Genomic DNA, 19,181 nt, shown 5'->3' on the forward strand with positions numbered 1-19,181 from the left:
TTTTTGGCATGATTATCTGTTTTGTGTGTGTTGAATTTGAAGAGTTCCTTATAGATCTTGGGCATCAGCCCTTTGTACTGTCACTTGTGAATGTTTTCGCCCATTCCGTGGTTAACCACAAACTCTTAGCCCAGCATTTCTGAATTCAAGTATAATTATTATAAATATTTTATTGTACTTCCCGACAATCTTTGTTTTATAAACATTTATGTGGGATCAAGTTATACTCTGTGTATGTGTGTGTGTTTATACTTGGTATAAGATTTTTTGGTCACTTTTCATGTTATTGTATGCCAGTTATGTACCCAATTAGATTCTAATTTCTCTTTATGATGTGTTCAAATTTTTATGTGTGCTAGATAGCCATCTTGTAGAAGATCTTGCATTTCATCATTTGGTAGATAAGCAAAAGTAGACAATAACTACTGACATCTTATTACTTACAGGTAGGTACGACATAGTTAGGCTTTTATGTATTTTTGAAGTAAAATTACCTTAAAGATGGAGAAAAGCATTTTCTCCCATTTCCTCTGAACAGAGAGTCTCAGTCCCAGGAGTAATGGAAGAAGCTTTGAGAAAGTTAGAGGGAAAGATGGATGGAAGTATGCACTGGAGTGACTGAATCTAGTTTCTTGCTGTAAGTATTTTATGATTAGAGCACAAAGCATTTTGGTTGGCCAAGTTTTTTTTTTTGTTTTTTTTTTTTAATATTTTATTTATTTATTTGACAGAGAGATCACAAGGAGGCAGAGAGGCAGGCAGAGAGAGAGAGAGGAGGAAGCAGGCTCCTGGCTGAGCAGAGAGCCCGATGTGGGGCTCGATCCCAGGACCCTGAGACCATGACCTGAGCTGAAGGCAGAGGCTTTAACCCACTGAGCCACCCAGGTGCCCCGGTTGGCCAAGTTTTAATGAGGTGCTTTTAAGAAGTGATTTATTCATCCCTCTGATTATCATCACATCATGCACATAATATTCAATACAAATTCTGATTTATGAATATAAGTGAGTTACACAATACTTGAAAAAATAAACTGAGAATTGGATTGAGAATGAAAAATTCTGAGTAAATGTACATATTTTAATTTTAGGACTGCATCTTAATGATTGCTTTATTCACATTCAGGATATAACAGTTTCCCATCCTGACATATGGCTCGGAATGTATGCATTGGTGTCTTTCTACGATATCCATGAAGACAGTCAAATTCAACTATATCCCCTGTCATAGAATATATTTTTTTCTCATTAGACCATCGAAATCTTATATTATGTCTTCTCAAGATTTCTTCTGATACTGCACAGGGCGCTAATATAAAAAAAAAAAAAAGAACATAAAACATTGAAAACGGAATTTCAGACTTTCAGGTAGAATCTTCTACACTGGTCCAGAGCTTCATTTCCAAAACCTTTTTCAAACCAACTCATTGAAAGACCATCATGTCCATTTTAAACACTTTAAATGGTGAGTGATGCAAAATGAGGTGCTATGTTTAAGCTGTGATAATTAAATGTTATAATCAAAGATTCATAGTATCAATGAAATCAAATTCTTTCATTAAAGGATCTTTTGCTTGAAACAGAGGTTTTTCTTCCAACTTTATTTTGTTACACATTAGTACTTGGTAGTCAGCATTCAATGAATGTTTGTTAACCCATGACAAGTCTATTAATAACAGCAAAGCATCTATTATACTGATTTTCCCAGGATCCATGAGAATAGTGAAATATTTACCTAAACATTTTGGTGGTGATGACCACTCTCCATTTGTGCATGTTACGGTGCTGGGTCCCTGAAGTACATAGTAGGCCTGACATTTGTACTCTACTGACGATCCCGGAGCATATGTTAGTAGTGGGAATGAGGTAATGTCTCCATTGTCAATAGATGGAGGAGACACACATTTTCCAGTAGGTTCTAAAAAAATATTTGATTTATTGAAAGACCAAAGAAAAACAGGTTAAAATAAAGCAAATTAAAAAAGCAATATCAAGACTTGTGATTTCCGCTTTCAGAAATGATTCATATAATAAATTTTATTTTATTAAAAAAAAGATTTTATGTATTTATTGAGAGAGAGAGAGTCAGGGAGACAGAGAGAGCACAAGCCAAGATGGGGAGGCAGAGGGAGAATCAGCCTCCCTTCTGGGCACGGAGCCTGATGTGGGGCTCCATCCCAGTACTCCAAGATCATGACCTGAGTAGAAGGCATACACTGCTGTCTTTAGTCAAAGGCTCAGGAAAGGAGTATTCTAGCAAGACAGATTTTTTTTTTTTTTACAAAACTTGAATTACTCCTGAAGAATCTCCTAGAAGAAACCTCGGCCAGCCCTCTCCCCATGTGGATCAGCAGTCAAGAGTGGAGCCATGACTTCCAGCCACAGTCAGAAAACAAGACACCTCACTACTTTCCATGGTGTCAGTGGAGGCCAAGTGGGAAGCCTAGACTTGCACTCTGCTGTAATGGAGGCCTGATAAATAAGAAATTTCAATAAATCTAGAGTCTTAAAATATAACACCCAAAATTCTAAAATACAATTGAAAACCATTCATCATAGCACAGACTTGGAAAAATTTCAGAAGAGAAAAGATAATCAATAGATCACAACACTGAGATGATGTAGATATTGGCATCATTTGATGATGGTTTTTAAAAATCTAGTTGGAATTACATTATTGAAAAATATAATAGTGGAATTAATCAAATAAACCCACTGGATGGACTCAATTATGGATTACGGATGACAGAAGGCTAAATAAACTTGACTATAGAATATAAATGACTCACTTTGAAAATAGATTGTAAACAAAACCAAAAAACTCTCAAAAAAATGGGCTGTGGTGAAAAAATAATGAACACTGTTTTTCTGAAAATAAATAAATTGAAAAAATTTAAAAAAAAAGAAAAAAAAAAGAAATTTGTATTGTTCCTCCCTCCCCCAATCCTAATCTAGTAGGCATGGTATCTTATTTAGGGTTTTAATTTGCATTTCCCTAATAACTAATGATCTTGAGCATCATTGTGTGTTCTTATTTGCCATTGGTATATCTTTTTTACATCCTTTTGCCCTTTTTAAAAATTATCTTATCATTGAGTTTTGGGAGCTCTTTATTTATTCTAGATATAAGTTCTTAATTAAATGCTTTGCAAGTAAAAAAAAAAAAAAATGGACTGAAAGTTTACCAAATTTTTACAAGGCATGAACATTCATATTGAAAAAGCCAAACAGGACAAACCCCCCAAAATTCATACCAACATACACCATAATTAAACTGAGGAAAAGGAAAGGAAAAGAAAAAATATCAAAAGCAGCGACATTGAAACTATGCAAACTAATAAGGGAGAAAGGATTCAAATGTCAGTGGGGCCCTCTTCTGTGACCTTCAAAGCAGAAAGAAGTGACAACATTTTTCAAGTGCTAGAAGACAAGAACTGTCAGCCCTGAATGCTTTCTCCCGTCATAGTATCCTTTGGGGTTTAAGGGAGAGAAGAAGATATTCTGAGACAAAGGGAAATGGCGTATTTATCTCCAGCAGATCTGCCTTTAAAGAATTGCTAAAGGGATTCTTCAGATATCAGGAAAAGATAACACAGCAAGGACTGAGACTTCACTAAGGAATCAAAAACAATGGACTGAAGAAATAAGGGTAAATATGATGGACTTTCTTTTTCCTAAGGAGTTTGTCAGGTTTGGTGTTTGTGGAACATTATATCATTTGATATGGTGCTCCATATATGTAGAAGAAATATTTCAGACACTTATGTTTGAACTGTGGGGATCTCATGGGTGCCTGGGAGGCTCAGTCAGTTGGTTAAGTGTCCACTCTTGACTTTAGCTCAGGTCATGATGTCAGGGTTGTGAAACTGAGCCCTGTTTCGGGATCCAAACTGGGCATGGAATCTCCTAAAGATTTTCTCTCTCCTCCTTCTAAAACTCCAATACCCACCCCTTTTTATCTTGATAAATAAGTAATAAATAAAATAAAATAAAATGTGGGGTGAGTAAATGGACCCTAAGTGGAAGTAAGTTTTCCTCATCACTTGAAGTGGTAAAATGTCAAAAAGAAGGGGAGAAGTGCCAAGCTATATATGTGCATCTTAATACCTTGAGCAACCATGGATAAAACTATACAAAGAAATATGCACCGAAACAATAAAGACACATGAAAATGAGATTATTTAAAAATATTCCCCAAAAAAACCACTGAATTAGCAAAAAAGGAAATGAGTGAGAAACAGAGGAAAGAAACACAAGGCAAATAACAAAATCACTGACACAGCCATTAATCTATCAATAATTACTCAAACTGTAAATGGTTTAAATTCTTCAGTTAAAAGACTGAGCGTGGCAGAGTGGACACACAAACAAGAGCTGAGTGTATGGCAACTAAAAGAAACTAACTTCAGTGTGAAAACATACGTGGGCTCAAGTAAAAGACTGGAAAATATATATACCAGGCAAAATTTGATTTGAAAAACAACCAGCTATAATATCTCCTCTTTATAATACTTCTATCTCCTTATAATATCTCCTCCTATAATATTTCCAAAACTCTAAATACTGGAGTGTGTTATGACTAGGTTCTCAGAGTTTTTTCCTATAAATATGAATTCTCTGGTTGACCTCAGCTAGAAACCTACCTTTTTATAGTCCACATGCTGAAGAAGCCCAAATTTATATCACATTGCATGATATGCCCCAGCTGCTGATTGATTGTGTGTCTCAAAGTGAAATAGGCCCCACCCCCCAACATATGTTTAGTACATTTATTCCTCAGGAAATAACTGAGCTTCTTAACACTTAAGATAGAGAATTTTCTTGGTGCCTGAGTGGCTCAGTCAATTAAATGCCTGACTCTTGATTTCTGCTCTTGTCATACTCTCAGGGTCATAAGATCAAGTGTTGGGCTCCAAACTCAGTGTGGCATCTGCTAAAGATTCTCTCTCTCCCTCCCCTTATTCCCCACTTCACTGCTTACACTCAAGTGCTCTCTCTCTTAAAAGAAAAAAAAAAAAAAGAGAGAGGGAGAAAGAGAGAGAACTTTCCATGACTCCAACTGTCCTAATGTGGTCAAATCTTTCATAAAATAAATATATATTATCACTATGCAGTCCACAAAAAGAAAAAAAATTGTATTTTAAGCACCACCATTTTATTTGAGATGAAAAAAAGATTCCATAAGAACTATGTCACTATATTTATTTATATTGACATATTTAGTCCCTAATATAGTCTCTAAAACCCGAGGGGAAATAAGATACTTTACCTGCACACCGAGGCGGTTGTGACCAATACCCGTCTAAACATGTCACTTCTACTTCCCCAAGCAATTCAAAAGGTTTGATGCATTCATAACGTGCAGTCTGACCAGGTAGATACCTAGGCTTCTCATTTAGTATAATAGCATTTTCCACTTTGGGTGGATTCTCACAGGAAATAGCTGAATAGAAAGAAAAAAATAGCATCTCTAATGTAATGATCATTTTGAGTAGCAAATCAATGAACGGGATAAGGGAGATTTAAAATCAACACTTAATCTGTCATGAAAGAGTGCCAATTTAGGAAATCTACATATAAGATTGAAGAAAAGGAGATAAATATCTTTTGATAAGATTTAAGCTCCTATGAAAATGAGAATCTTTCTGGACATTTCCCATTTTTAGTAAAATCAATATTAAAAATTATATAAATTCAATATGAATTTGTACACCACAAGAAAATAATAGTGAAAAATCATTTGATGTCAAATTTTGGCTTGCAGTCATCCTGTTTATGAATGTGATTTTAGGCCCTTAGAAAAACAAACACAGTAGGCACCTCCTTAGACAATAAATGAAGAATTAACACACTTTAAAGAGTACTAGAGTTGAAAGGAGAAGATGATTAACTGAAGATCCAAACAGGAGATGAGGACACCCAAGTTATTCTGTATGAAGAAGAGAGATCAAAGGGTCAGGTATAGATACAGTGTATAAATTGAAAAGTGCAATCAAATACCACTTGGGGTTTTAAAATAAGGATAACTTGGACAAATTAGATACTGAAAAACTGAAAAACATTTGAAACTTGCAAGCATATATATCTCCATAAAATCTGTGCTATTATCTACTTGTTTGCTATGCCCCTTTCATTCTTGTCCTGTTCATTATGAGGAGTAAAATAGGCGGAAGCAGAAATTTTCTATGGTATTTTCACAATAACCCAAAGCTGTTGTCTGTTCATTTCACAGCAGAAAGAATACTGATTGATTTATATACTTAGTTTGTAATTTACTGCTTTGAGGTAAAGTGAAACAGATCTAGAGAAAGGCCTTCATGTTGTTCCTTTACACAAAGCACAGAGGAGCGTTAACCTCATTTGGAAGAATGTTATAAAGCAAGTTATGGGCTACTGACCAGCACAGCGTGGTATTGACTGCCATCTTCCATCTCGGCACACAATTTCTTCTGCACCCTGAATTATATAATTGTCTTGACAGACAACAGATACTTTTTCTCCATCCTGATAATTCACCGTCGTTGCCATATTTTGAGCATTGGGAATCTGAGGTGGAGGGGGGCACGGCTGCGTGCTAACTTCTAAAAATATTAAAATTAGATTTCTTGATTAAAAATCACAAGTTAAACATATTACAAAGATAATTAAACAGGAAACTCAGTAGTAATGTACCATTAGTGATCAAATAATGACATTATGGTCTATATCTAAACATGTTATGCTCATCAGCTTGTAGAGCACTTTAATATATCACATGTGGCTTATAGTCTCACCGTCTTGTAGTAACTGTTTTATTCTTTCTGTGATAAATCTTGCATAATTTATGTAAAACTTATTTTAATAATTTCTAACCATTTGGAGGTTCTAACTGAATTGTCCACGCAGTAAGAGGCACTAAATAAATACTGATATCCATAATCAAATGTATTGTGCTTGGATTAAAACCTTCACAAGATGTGGAATAGAAGTTAATTAGTCAGAGGAAGAATTACATATAGTTAACGATCAATTATCAATTGATATAAATTGAAACAAATGACAATTATCAGTTACAGATTCTTGGCTAAGAAAAAAATTAAGAAGAAAAAGAAAAAATCCTTAATGATTTATAGTGTTTTTGGTTTTGCTTTTTAAAGATTTTATGTATTTATTTGACAGAGAGAGACACAGAGTGAGAGAGAGGGAACACAAGCAGGGGGAGTGGGAGAGGGAGAAGCAGGCTTCCTGCTGAGCAGGGAGCCGGATGTGGGGCCTGGATCCCAGGACCCTGGGATCATGACCTGAGCCGAAGGCAGACGCTTAACAACTATGCCACCCAGGCACCCTTAAACTGTGTTTTTAAAGTTACAAAACTCTCTGGAGATACTGTTTCCTAGCTTACCTACACTGTTGAGAGGTAGGAAGGTTAATGAAATGCACCCTCTTGAACAGATCAGACAGGCTGGCTTCAGTTGCATGACCAGCAGGGACACATGATTCCTCTGTCAACTTGTGTTTGAGCTCCCAAAGAACTGAGATACCACACATGTATGGTGGCAGCTCTTAATCTGAAGACAAAGCATGTTTGTTCAAAACTGAGGGAAGACTCTGGATGGCTCTACTGGGAGGCTTTGGACCTCTTTATGATTCCTTGATTTTGCTTTCTGCTGTAGTGCGTTTATTTCATCAAAGGCTTTATGTGATTGTACACGGGGAAGTCTTGTCAGTCCCTTCAATTACCCGAGATTTTGTAGTCAATGCAGAGAAATATTTGACTGAATACAATTCATTCATGTAACTAATATTTTCTATTTCTATCTTATATTTTCTCTTTCTCATATTTTCTAAGTGTAGAAGTATTTTATATTTAATTAGAAACCTTTTTCTTATTTGTTCTAAATATCTTGGCATATTTTTTTTTTAGATTTTTTTTATTTATTTACTTGAGAGAGAGACAGTGAGAGAGAGCATGAACGAGGAGAAGGTCAGAGAGAGAAGCAGACTCCCCATGGAGCTGGGAGCCTGATGCGGGACTCGATCCCAGGACTCCAGGATCATGACCTGAGCCGAAGGCAGTCGTCCAACCAACTGAGCCACCCAGGCGTCCCTTGGCATATTTTTTCAATGCAGTATCAAGGACAGAGTTTCTTCTGTATCTGATGTTTAACCACTTCTGCACTAATAATCTTTTTTTTTTTTAAAGATTTTATTTATTTATTTGACAGAGATGACAAGCAGGCAGAGAGGCAGGCAGAGAGAGAGGAGGAAGCAGGCTCCCTGCCGAGCAGAGAGCCCGATGCGGGGCTCGATCCCAGGACCCTGGGATCATGACCTGAGCCGAAGGCAGCGGCTTAACCCACTGAGCCACCCAGGCGCCCCTGCACTAATAATCTTAATTAGTACTTCCTCTGATACATTTGCCAGACTTTGGTCTAGCAACTAAATTTCCCTAAAGGCAAAATTACTATTCTGCTAATCAAAAAAAAAAAGCTTCTTTATATTTTTGTATCTTAATTATTTATATTTATTTTATTTCTAGTTTTTAAAATTATTATTATTATTGTCATTATTTTTTGCAGTACTTTGTACAGCAATCACTCCACCAAAAAAAGTCTTGAAGGAGAATGAATCTATTTAGAAAAAAAAATCTGGAAATTAAGCAAAAAAAAAAAAAAAAAAAAAAAAAAAACCCTGTAAATAACTGACAGATTAAAGAAGAAATCACAAGGAATGTTAGGAAACATTTCAGATAGAATTAAATGAAAATGAAGTGCATGTAAAATTTTTGGACTGCTACAGTAGTACTTGGAGGGAAAAATGGAGTTTCTCTTTAAAAAGTAGGGTGGTTTAAATCCATGTTTCAATTTTCTACCTTAAGAAATGAAATATAAAATTAAAACCAACGTAATTAGAATTTAAAAAAAAACAGTTAAGTCCACAGAAGAGAGAGAATTGAGAAAGACAAATAGAAAAAAGAAAACAGAAAAGACCATGAATGTTAGTAAGGCTAAAAAATAGATGAGAGAGTAAATGAAGAAAACTAAGTGTTAAAATGGGTTATTTGGAAATATTAATAAAACTGAAGAAAAAAAAAAACCCAGGAAGAGTAATCAAGTATAAGAGAGAAACAAATATCAATGTCAAGAATGAAAGAAGTGATACCAACAAATAAACTATTTAAAGGAAGATAGAATATTAAGTGACTATTAAAATAGTTGTACACCAATCAACTTCATAAATTAGATAAAAGAGAGATATTCTTCAAAAATACAACTTCCTTGCATTGACAAAAGACAAGAAGAAAATCTGAATATTTCACTACTTACTAAACAAATTGAATTCTTCATCAAGAAAAACTTCCCCCCAAAAAGCAAATTATGTATCAGACGACTGTGGGTGAAGTCTATCAAACATTTAAGGTAAAAATAATAAAATAATAATGTGTTATAATAAAATTACATAAATACTTTCAGAAAACAGAGGAGCAGAAAGCAGTTCTCATTTTGTTTTATGAGGCTACGATAATCCTAATAAGAAAACTTGGGAGAGGGTCGCCTGGGTGGCTCAGTGGGTTAAGCCACTGCCTTCGGCTTGGGTCATGATCTCGGGGTCCTGGGATCGAGTCCCGCATCGAGCTCTCTGCTCGGCTGGGAGCCTGCTTCCCTCTCTCTCTCTCTCTCTCTCTCTGCCTGCCTCTCCATCTACTTGTGATTTCTCTCTGTCAAATAAATAAATAAAATCTTTAAAAAAGAAAAGAAAAGAAAAGAAAACTTGGGAGATGCATTTAAAGAAAAAGTAACTATAGATTTATATTCCCCATGCATATAGATGTAAAACTTAAAAATATATCAGCAAATTGAGTACATGAAAATGTAGAAAGAATAACATGTCACCATCTAGTAGAGTTAACTCTAGGGAAGAGAGATTTGTTCAACATCCTAAGATTCATGTCTATACCTCACTGTATTAACAGAATTAAGGAAGTCAGATTATCATATCAAGAGATACATAAGAAGCATTTAAAAACATTCAACATTGGTGATCATAAAATTTCTCAGTTAAGTGAGAATAGAAGGCAATTTCCTTAAACTGATAAGGGCATTTACAGAAATCCTAAACTGACATTATACTTGTGGTAAAATGTTGAATACCCTCTCCCAGTGATCAGGAATGGGACAAAGATGTATGTTTTCGTCGCTTTGTTTCAACAGTTTACCAGAGGTCCTAGTCTGTAAATAAATATGAACCGGCAAAAATAAAATCTTGTATTTTCAGTGATATAATTGCTTATAGAAATTGCAACAGACCTACAAAATGAATAATGACCTACCTAAAATGAATAATGCAACTGGTATAGTGTCAGAGTATAAAATCAATGTGCACGATTCGGGTGGGAGGACAAATGCATAGGAAGAAACTGACCTCACTCCTCCCAGAGACTCACAGGTGTATATGGAACAATTTCCTCTAGCTGAATAGCTCCCTCACAATAAACAGTGAAAAGGCCACTTCCAGATGGGTATGAGAGTCAGAGACCCAGTAGGGACAGAAACCCCACCCCTGGCAGGGCCACACACAGTCAGGTGTTCTCCCACACAAGCTTCTCCCTGAGCAGAGAGAGGTCCGTGTTGCACATCAGCACCCCAAACTCTGGGACTGGCAAAAGCAAGATGAGTCCCCCCCAAACACCTGACTTTGAAAACCAAAGGGTCTCACACCCAGGAGACCCAATGGGCTGCAGAGAACTGAGATTTCTTTTTTTTTAAGATTTTATTTATTTATTTGACAGAGAGAGCACAAGCCACACAAGCAAGGGGAGCAAAAGGCAGAGGGAGAAGGAGAAGCAGACTTCCAGTTCAGCAGAAAGCCTGATGTGGGGCTCGATCCCCCCGACCTTGAGATCATGACCACATTGGAAGGCAGTCACTTAACCCACTGAGCCACCCAGGCACTGCGAGTCAGGAACCTCAGGGGACCATGTGAAAGGAGGAGTTGGAAAAACACCTAGACACATGAGAAGGAGATTCATTTGCTAATCTTAAAACATCTATTTGAGGGGCAGGGGTCTGTTGGGACTCTTTCCGCCATGGGATGCTGACACTTTTTCTCCTCCTTGGTACCACCCGCGGGTGCACTCCAGCCCAGGGCTCTCCTGGAGCCCGAGCTCTGTCTTCTCCTGCTGCCTCGCTAACGCTGGCAAGCATGCTCAGCCCACAGAGGCGACGCTCCTTGATCTCCTGGCTCTCCTGGCCAGAGGGGCTTGCCTTTCTGGGTCCCACAGGACTGTAACCCTGGAGAGGTTATTCGTGGCAGGCTACCACCTCCAGGGCATTCCACAGACAGTGGACTGAAACACACCCCCAGGCTTGCTGTGGCAAAGGCCTATTTACCTGTCCTGGAATGTCAGCTCCAGGGACAGACTTCAGATTTGCAGCACATTTGGAGGCTTCTCTGGGAACGGAAACTTGAAGGGGAGGAGGGGGACACCAACTTTGTGCCCTCTTCAGCCTCAAAGAAAACCCAAATGCTAATTCTTACAGCTACCTGATTGGATGTTAATTTAAGGCCACCACGTTTCTGGGTTTTGTTTTATAGCCGACTAAGGCACTGATGCAATTAATACTTGGGAATAGTGTTTGGGCTAGTTTCTGAATTTCCTCCCAGCTGAAAAATTATGTGTAGTGATACATAAGCAAACAATTTTAAAAGTCACAAAAGTACTAAAATTACAAGTTAGGAAGAAATAGAGTAAGTTTTTGAAAACAAGAGCTTATCTATGCAGCTTAGTTCGGGGTTCCATCGCCCATTTATGCATGTTGAGAGTTTCAGCTTTGCTGCTCCTCTGCATTTATAACTTACTTTCTCATTATGATCATATACAGTCTTACTTAATGGTTGTACCTCTTTTCTATTCAAGCTGTATTTACATTTTTCAAGTTCATCAGTTGCTATAAAATGAAAATATTCCCTTGAAAAGACTAATAAGAATAAAAAAAATAGCTTAGAGTCAATAGTATAATGAAATAAACATCTGAGCCCATAAATCTCACCAACCAGCCTACTATTGACCATATGCCATGAGATGGGCTCTTATGTATGAACGTAAGTCTTATGTCCAGTCCTGGATATTTCTGGGACAATGTCCATCATAAATACCTCCTGCACTTTGGGGATTAGAAAAGTGTAAGAGGCTCACTTTTTAGGATGATCTATATACTGAACAGTCATCACCTTGACTACATTTGGTCCCACATTTATCTGTGGAAGTAGAATATATGAAATTGCTAGCTTAAATATATTTTTTCAATAAAGGTAATGTAATACAATATGAAAAGTACAGCTAAGACGTCTCTTACAGAATGTGAATATTTAAGTAGATCTTCTGCATGATGGCTAAAAAATAGGAACAGATTTTTGAATAAGTAATTGAGTGCTATAAGCCCCAACCTGCTTCCTGTTTATATTCTTATAATCTTTGAAAAGCTATTTTATATACTGGATCACGTTATAATTCAACATTATAATGCTACAATAGTACATTTTTACTGACTCTGAGTTAAATATACCAACTTTTTATGTAAATACGTATTTCCAAAATTCAGTGCAGATCGAAGTACATTTTGCATTCGATAAAATATGAGTTGATGTAGGTCTTTGTTAATGATTTGTTAATGGTTAGCCAAAGAAGTAATGATTTTGTAATAAAAAAATAAAACAAAGGAGACTAATTCAAAACACACTAGAGGCTGAGAATTAGTCCTGTTTTTAAGGCTTGTCCACAATGTTGAGGGAGATAAAACAAGATGTTCAGGTGATGGTAACTGAGGGACAAAAGGAGTGGTGGTGGTTGTTCTCATTGCTCTATGACTGGTTTCTGAAAGAATTTGTTTGTTAGGAGAAAATAAACATTCGGAGAAGAGTGAACAGCTAGACTAGCTGGAGGTAGGATATTAATACTGAATGAAGAAAATTGGAGTAAGGGCTATGATAGGTGTAAGGGGATTATGTTAAGCTGAATATAGATAGATTAACCTTTGGAAGGCGAACTCTGAGATCAGAAAATAAGAATAATTGAAGCAGATAATTTAGAATAAGAGTGAAAAGTTGAGCGTTTTCATGCCTGTTATAACTTTGGGTTTTCCCTGATGTGAAACAAGGGGTGATCATTTGTGGAGATAGAAGAGGACAAAGATGAGGTTTGGTCTTGAAGGACTGACAGTACGTCCAATGGGAATGTGTTCAGCAAAAACGTAAGGATAAACAACCAAACTTATGATTCATTCAACGAACTCCTGTTTAACGTGTGCTCTATGTCTGCCAGTCTTTTGGGTATTGGGAATACATCATGAACAAAAGAGGTAGTAAATCTCTGCTCTCATGGACGGTGTGCCTAAGCCCTGCCTTCTCTTTGGAACAATTAGTGCCTAGAAATCTGATGAATAAGTAAGACGGGACACTCAGAGCTCTCTTTGAATGTAGGACTTAGGAAAACTCTGGGAAAGAACTCATTCCAAGAGAAAAATGAAAAGGGTCCCCAATATTTTCCATGTTAGTCATAAAAGACTTGGTCATCCAAAGGTCAGGATGATTTACATACATCAACCTGAGTGAAGTCATCCATCAGATTGGTTTCCTGGTCTAACGCTGACTTCCTCTTTTGACGGAGTTCTCCTACTGATTGAGAGGGCCTGCAGCCCATCCACCCTCAGCACATTAACTTCCTTTTTCCAGGGCCTGAAATTAAGAGTACCACCTAAAAACAAAAGTGGTATTTATGCAAATACAGTTCTATTTTCCTGGCAATTAGTACTCCTATTTAAATCATATGAATAACCATAAGTAAAATTTAGCTTCGTACTTAAAAACAGTGTTACTATCAGGGACAGAAACACTGATTAAATTCTATTGCTAATTTGTAGACATATAATGAGCTATAAGCAATGTCTGCTTTCATTATAATTGAAGAACTGACTTTTTTAAAATAAGATTTTATTTACGTATTTGAGAGAAAGAGAGAGAGCATGAGAAGGAAGGTCAGAGGGAGAGGGAGAAGCAGACTCCCGGCTGAGCAGGGAGCTTGATGTGGGGGTCCAATCCCAGGACCCTGAGATCATGAGGTGAGCAGAAAGCAGAAGCTTATCTGACTGAGCCACCCAGGTACCCCTACCACCCAGGTCATTTTCAAGAATAAACCTCAATTTCAAAAATATGTTCGCAAATATAGCTTTTACAATAAAATGTTAAATTTCATTGACTGTCAATTTGAGAAGTGTCTTCTCACTAATGCATTGAGGAAGTGGGATCCACATTCCATTAAGATATGTAACTGACTTGTGTCCAATCATTGTAAAGTCTTCCATGTAATTGAACTCTACCGAATCTCCATGATGATAGGGAGAGGCAGAAGACTGAACAACAGAGCCATAATGAAGTTCAGGTATCTCTCTACATATACCTTCCACCTCTGTGAAAATTTCACAAAAGTATGTTTCCTTACAAAATGCAATTTATGTGTTTATATGGATACAGAGAGTGTTGATTCCTGTTTAAACATGAATATTTTTTATACATTACCAATACACATAGGCAAGTCTGTCCATTGTCCGTCAACACACTGAATTTTTTTAAAACCCTTCATCAGAAATCTAGTATTGCAAACATATTCCACCAAATCATTGTGTTCATAGATTTCTTTTTGTGTTTCTTTAACTTTCCCATTGAGGAGTTGAGGAGGTGGAGCACACTGTTTTGTTTGCTCTAGAAGAGAAATACTGTGTAAATAATGGTTAATTTACCTATTCTACAACTTAATAATGCATAAAATAGAAAATTTTAACATTAATTTATGTAATTTACAATATAATTTATTATAGCATTCTTAAACAATGGTGTTAAACCAGAAACATGTTTCCCAGTTTTATTACTTACCCTGGACGAGTGTATTGGAAGTGTATTTAGGCCCAGAAAATATGTTTAATAATCTAGCTATTCTAAAGATGTATGCAAACCAGATAATAAATGTGGTTGTGTAAATTACAGCAATATTCATATTTCATGGAAGCATTTTATTAGAAGTGTTTGAGAAAATGCCATGATTTGAGGCATTTGATCAAGATGTTTTAACTTTGATTAAAGCATACATGTGATTGAATTGACAATAAGTTGCTTGAATATCGTTTAGACACAATGAAACTTGAGGAGAGGTGCATACTATACAAAGTGTCCAATATTATTGGTGGAACTGTAGGCAAAAGGAAAAATAACAAAAGGAATGTGAGACATCATATGTGTATCTATGCATACTTTCACTACATATTTCAAGAAACAATTGGAGATTAATTGCTTAACTAAGGGAGTCTGAAGGATCTACCCACCCAGTACATGTCCTGGCTTAATGCACTAGATTATAGACACACTCAAACCCAACAGAAAATCAAGAGGTAAAAAAGGCTGATATCCAAATCCTAATTCTTGTTTTAGCAATTGTAAGATAGATATTCACCTTTACATGTTGGAAAGTTAGGGGACCATCCAAAGTCATAACATTGAACTGAGTCTGGTCCAACTCTTTTAAGTCTTGATCTGCAGGAGAATTTCAACACATCTTCAACTCTGTATTTGTCCTTTCTGGGGGTAACAATTAAGTTTTCTTCTACTTCTGGAAGCTTGCATTCTATTTCTATAAAGAAAAGGTCAAATAATTTGGTGAGAATATCTAATCAATCATCACCACAGTAAATTTTATGTGTCTTATAAAAATGAGGGGGTACGCCTGGGTGGCTCAGTGAGTTAAGCCTCTGCCTTCGGCTCAGGTCGTGATCTCAGGGTTCTGGGATCAAGCCCCGCATTGGGCTCTCTGTTCAATGTGGAGCCTGCTTTCCCCCTTCTCCCTCTGCCTGCCTCTCTGTCTACTTATGATCTCTGTTTGTCAAATAAGTAAATAAAATCTTTTTTAAAAAATGAGGAAATGAATACATATAAAGAGGGGCATCAGTTAAATCCTCCTCCTTGGAAAATATTCCATATTAGATGTTACACACCTTCTAAATTCATAGAGGACTCAGGCATTGAATAACAATATATGTATCCTGAAAATTTATTTGTAACATCAACTTGCTTGTATTGGATCTAATTTTATAACTTCCATTTATTTATAAAATATGTGATATTGTTTTGTACTGTCAAAACATAAAAGTATTCTTTTGCATTAAAAAAGTGATGCTATAAGTTTAAAATTGCACTCAACTAATAGTTGATGTTTTTGTTTCATGTAAATGTAATTGGAGAACCAGAACACATGTAAGGTATTTCTAATATGGTTTAAAGACAGTATTAAAATTCCTTAATTTATATTATATCATGTTGATTATATTAGTAAAGAAATAAAATTGAACCATAAACTGAAACATGAAACAAAATAAAGAAACATATTCAAGGCCACATAATTAGGCATATTCTAGGTGTCCTGAATATTTTTATAACATACAACTATCTATTCTTATTGGACTATAATGTATATCATCTATTAATAAACTGTTGATTATGATGATTCAATTTCAGAATATGCAAATTATCCCTTTAAATTTATCAAGTTTGTGACATTTGTGAAATTCCTAAGTATTATAAAATATTTTTCAAATATGGAACCTTCCTATCTTGCTAATTAATTTGCAAAATTAAAACCTGGAATTTAAATATTAGAGTCATACTAAAATGGAAAACAATCCTTTGACATATTAAAACATTTGTAATTATTAAAACATTTTGCAGATGAGGAAGAGTGAACAAAACTCCAAATAAGCTTGGCTATTGCCTTAGGATACATGTTTAGTCAATAATGGAATTGGAATTTAGTGAATGAGGGAATTGGAATTGACCAGGCTGACTCCACAGGATTCACTTTTATTTCCTTATCCTTTAATCACTTCCTTCTCTTCACATCTATGAAAACCGTCATTCCAAGATGTTTTCTTCTCCCTGTTCTCTGGGTCCTCCTTTTTTCTAGCTACTTTGCCACCCACTTCTCTTCTGCCTGACACCTAAACTTTGGAATGCTTCAGGGCATACTGTGAAAAATTTATTCTAAGAACACTTTTCTCGATATACCTACATGTTTATCCCATGCTTATAATAAAAGAGGCCATTACAGATGTATCATACCTTATCTAGCAAAGCAGAATGGCATTTTGTGAATTAAGTTGCCAGACTCATTAGCACTGTGACAAATAGGCCAGATTGGTTGATTCAAGATTAATTTTCAACTGTGCAAGTAAATTTTTAAACATTCTATAAAACTGTACTTGACAACATAATTTCTAAAGTTCATATGCTGATTTTCTTTCTCCAATATATTCCTAATGGTTGTGTATTCTTTTAAATTTACCACAATCAAATAGAGAGATAATTCTATTTTTTTCATTATAAAGAAGTAAAGTGTTAAAAGTCTCAATTCTTGCTAACAGAATACTAGAATGATGTTAATAAAGGTTTAATAATTCATCTCAAATGTTATCCTATGTTATGTAGGCATCTACCTTAAAGCTTAAAAAAGAAAGCAAAGCTATACTAGTGGAAAATGTGTGAGAGAGAGATTTCTCTTTCATAAGAGTGTTTTAATGGATAACTGATTACAATTTAGTATAAAATGAGTTCGATATGGGAACAAGTTTATCATTTTTTTCCTGTGGCTAGTGCCCATAGTAAGCATGGGAATTGAAAAAAAATAAGGAAATGGAAACAGTAGAAACGGATATTCAAATATCCACTTTACTTAAAGTGAATATACTAAATATCAGTTCACACTATCGCTGTGTAGCTTTGGAGGATAAGATAAACTGAGCAAATTGTTCTTAAAAAATCTGAATCTAAAGACAGGGAAATCTTTCAACACAGCTGCATTTGGTACTATCTGGAAACATTTCTGTCTCAAATAAATAGATGCTTATGATTTTTCCCAAGGGAGAGGCTTTTTTAGAAGTGGGCCTACCCTGAATTATCAAACATGTAAATTCTATAGGTTAAATTGAAATTATGCACTATGGACCCAGATCTTCACTTAAAAAATATAAATTTTATGTCTAGGAACAAAGACTGACATAAAAGTTCAGTCACTTTAAAACAGGTACAGTAGGCACAAGGATGTCAGCTAAAAATAAATGAGTTTCTAGGAGAATACACATAAGGCTCTCTATCTAGTTTCCAAATCATAGGATGTTTTATTTTAATTAATTGATTAATTAATTAAGTCACAGGATGTTTTAATGTAAAAGAAAACTTGAACTGAAAGATGGACTGATATGCCACCCTACAAGTGATTAATATTAATAGTAAAAAATATTACATATTTTTTCATTTATCTTTTCAAATGGGAACCACGTAAGCCCTTGCCCACAGAGAAGAATTAAGTTAAAGTAAATTTTTGCAAAACAATCATCAGGATAATGAATATGAACATGAAATTACTTACTAATACATGTGGGTTGAGGAGACCATCCACTTTCCAGACATGTAATTGATCCTGAGGTTTTACCATCTGGTGTTACGTAACCTGATTTACACTGATATTTAGTTTCTTTATTCAAGGGATATGCAAATTCAGATTCAGAAAAAAATCCATTTTCAATTGCTATCTCTGATTTCAAACATCTTTCTGAAAAGGGGAAAGTATAAGGAAAAGATAAGCATATAAATAAACATTTTATGAAGTCTTAAGTAATACAACAATATAAAAAATAAGGAGTCATTTATAAATGAAAACCTAGAAAACCCAAATCACCTAAATTCTTGTGACAGAGAAAATAAGCCATGAGATATTAAATCAGGATAGTTCATTAAAATTTCTTTTGGAATAAAGAAGCAATATTTAAAATATCCAGAATCCCTTCTAGGAAATTATTAGAAGTTTGTTTGTCTAGTGGATCAGGAATCCTACAGCATGCCAGAATTACACTGGCAACGGATCCCTTGCAGGCACTTGTTTTAAATACTGTGTACTCAGGATCTCTTTAGCAACCCCAGTATTCAGTTAACTAATTGGGGTATCTCAGATCAGGTGATGATCTCAGAGAATCTGTCACCATAGCTACTACGACTCTGAGAATTTGAAATGTTTGCCATCATAACCTGGTGCTTAAAACCATACAGATGCATGGAGTTTGATGAATATGACACAGATTAACACCTTACATTCATTTATCTTCTAAGAC

The 19,181-nt window shown here is 35.6% G+C and overlaps 1 protein-coding gene across 1 annotated transcript in view; it reads right to left on the reverse strand.

The window, feature by feature from the left end:
• Window positions 1-892: 892 nt before the first annotated feature.
• Window positions 893-19,181, reverse strand: part of LOC309849507 (complement factor H-like) — a 36,893-nt gene continuing 18,604 nt past the window's right edge. Inside the window, exons 2-8 of the mRNA XM_082702174.1 lie at window positions 18,443-18,625; window positions 15,479-15,655; window positions 14,551-14,733; window positions 6,396-6,578; window positions 5,267-5,440; window positions 1,733-1,915; window positions 893-1,306 (exon numbers count right to left, since the gene is read on the reverse strand). Coding sequence (XP_082558300.1) covers window positions 1,110-1,306; window positions 1,733-1,915; window positions 5,267-5,440; window positions 6,396-6,578; window positions 14,551-14,733; window positions 15,479-15,655; window positions 18,443-18,625 — 1,280 coding nt within the window. The 3' untranslated portion in view covers window positions 893-1,109. The remainder of the gene's footprint in view (window positions 1,307-1,732; window positions 1,916-5,266; window positions 5,441-6,395; window positions 6,579-14,550; window positions 14,734-15,478; window positions 15,656-18,442; window positions 18,626-19,181) is intronic.

The sequence above is a fragment of the Mustela nivalis genome (genome assembly GCF_964662115.1).
Source record: "Mustela nivalis genome assembly, chromosome: 16".
In the NCBI taxonomy this organism is placed as follows: domain Eukaryota; kingdom Metazoa; phylum Chordata; class Mammalia; order Carnivora; family Mustelidae; genus Mustela; species Mustela nivalis.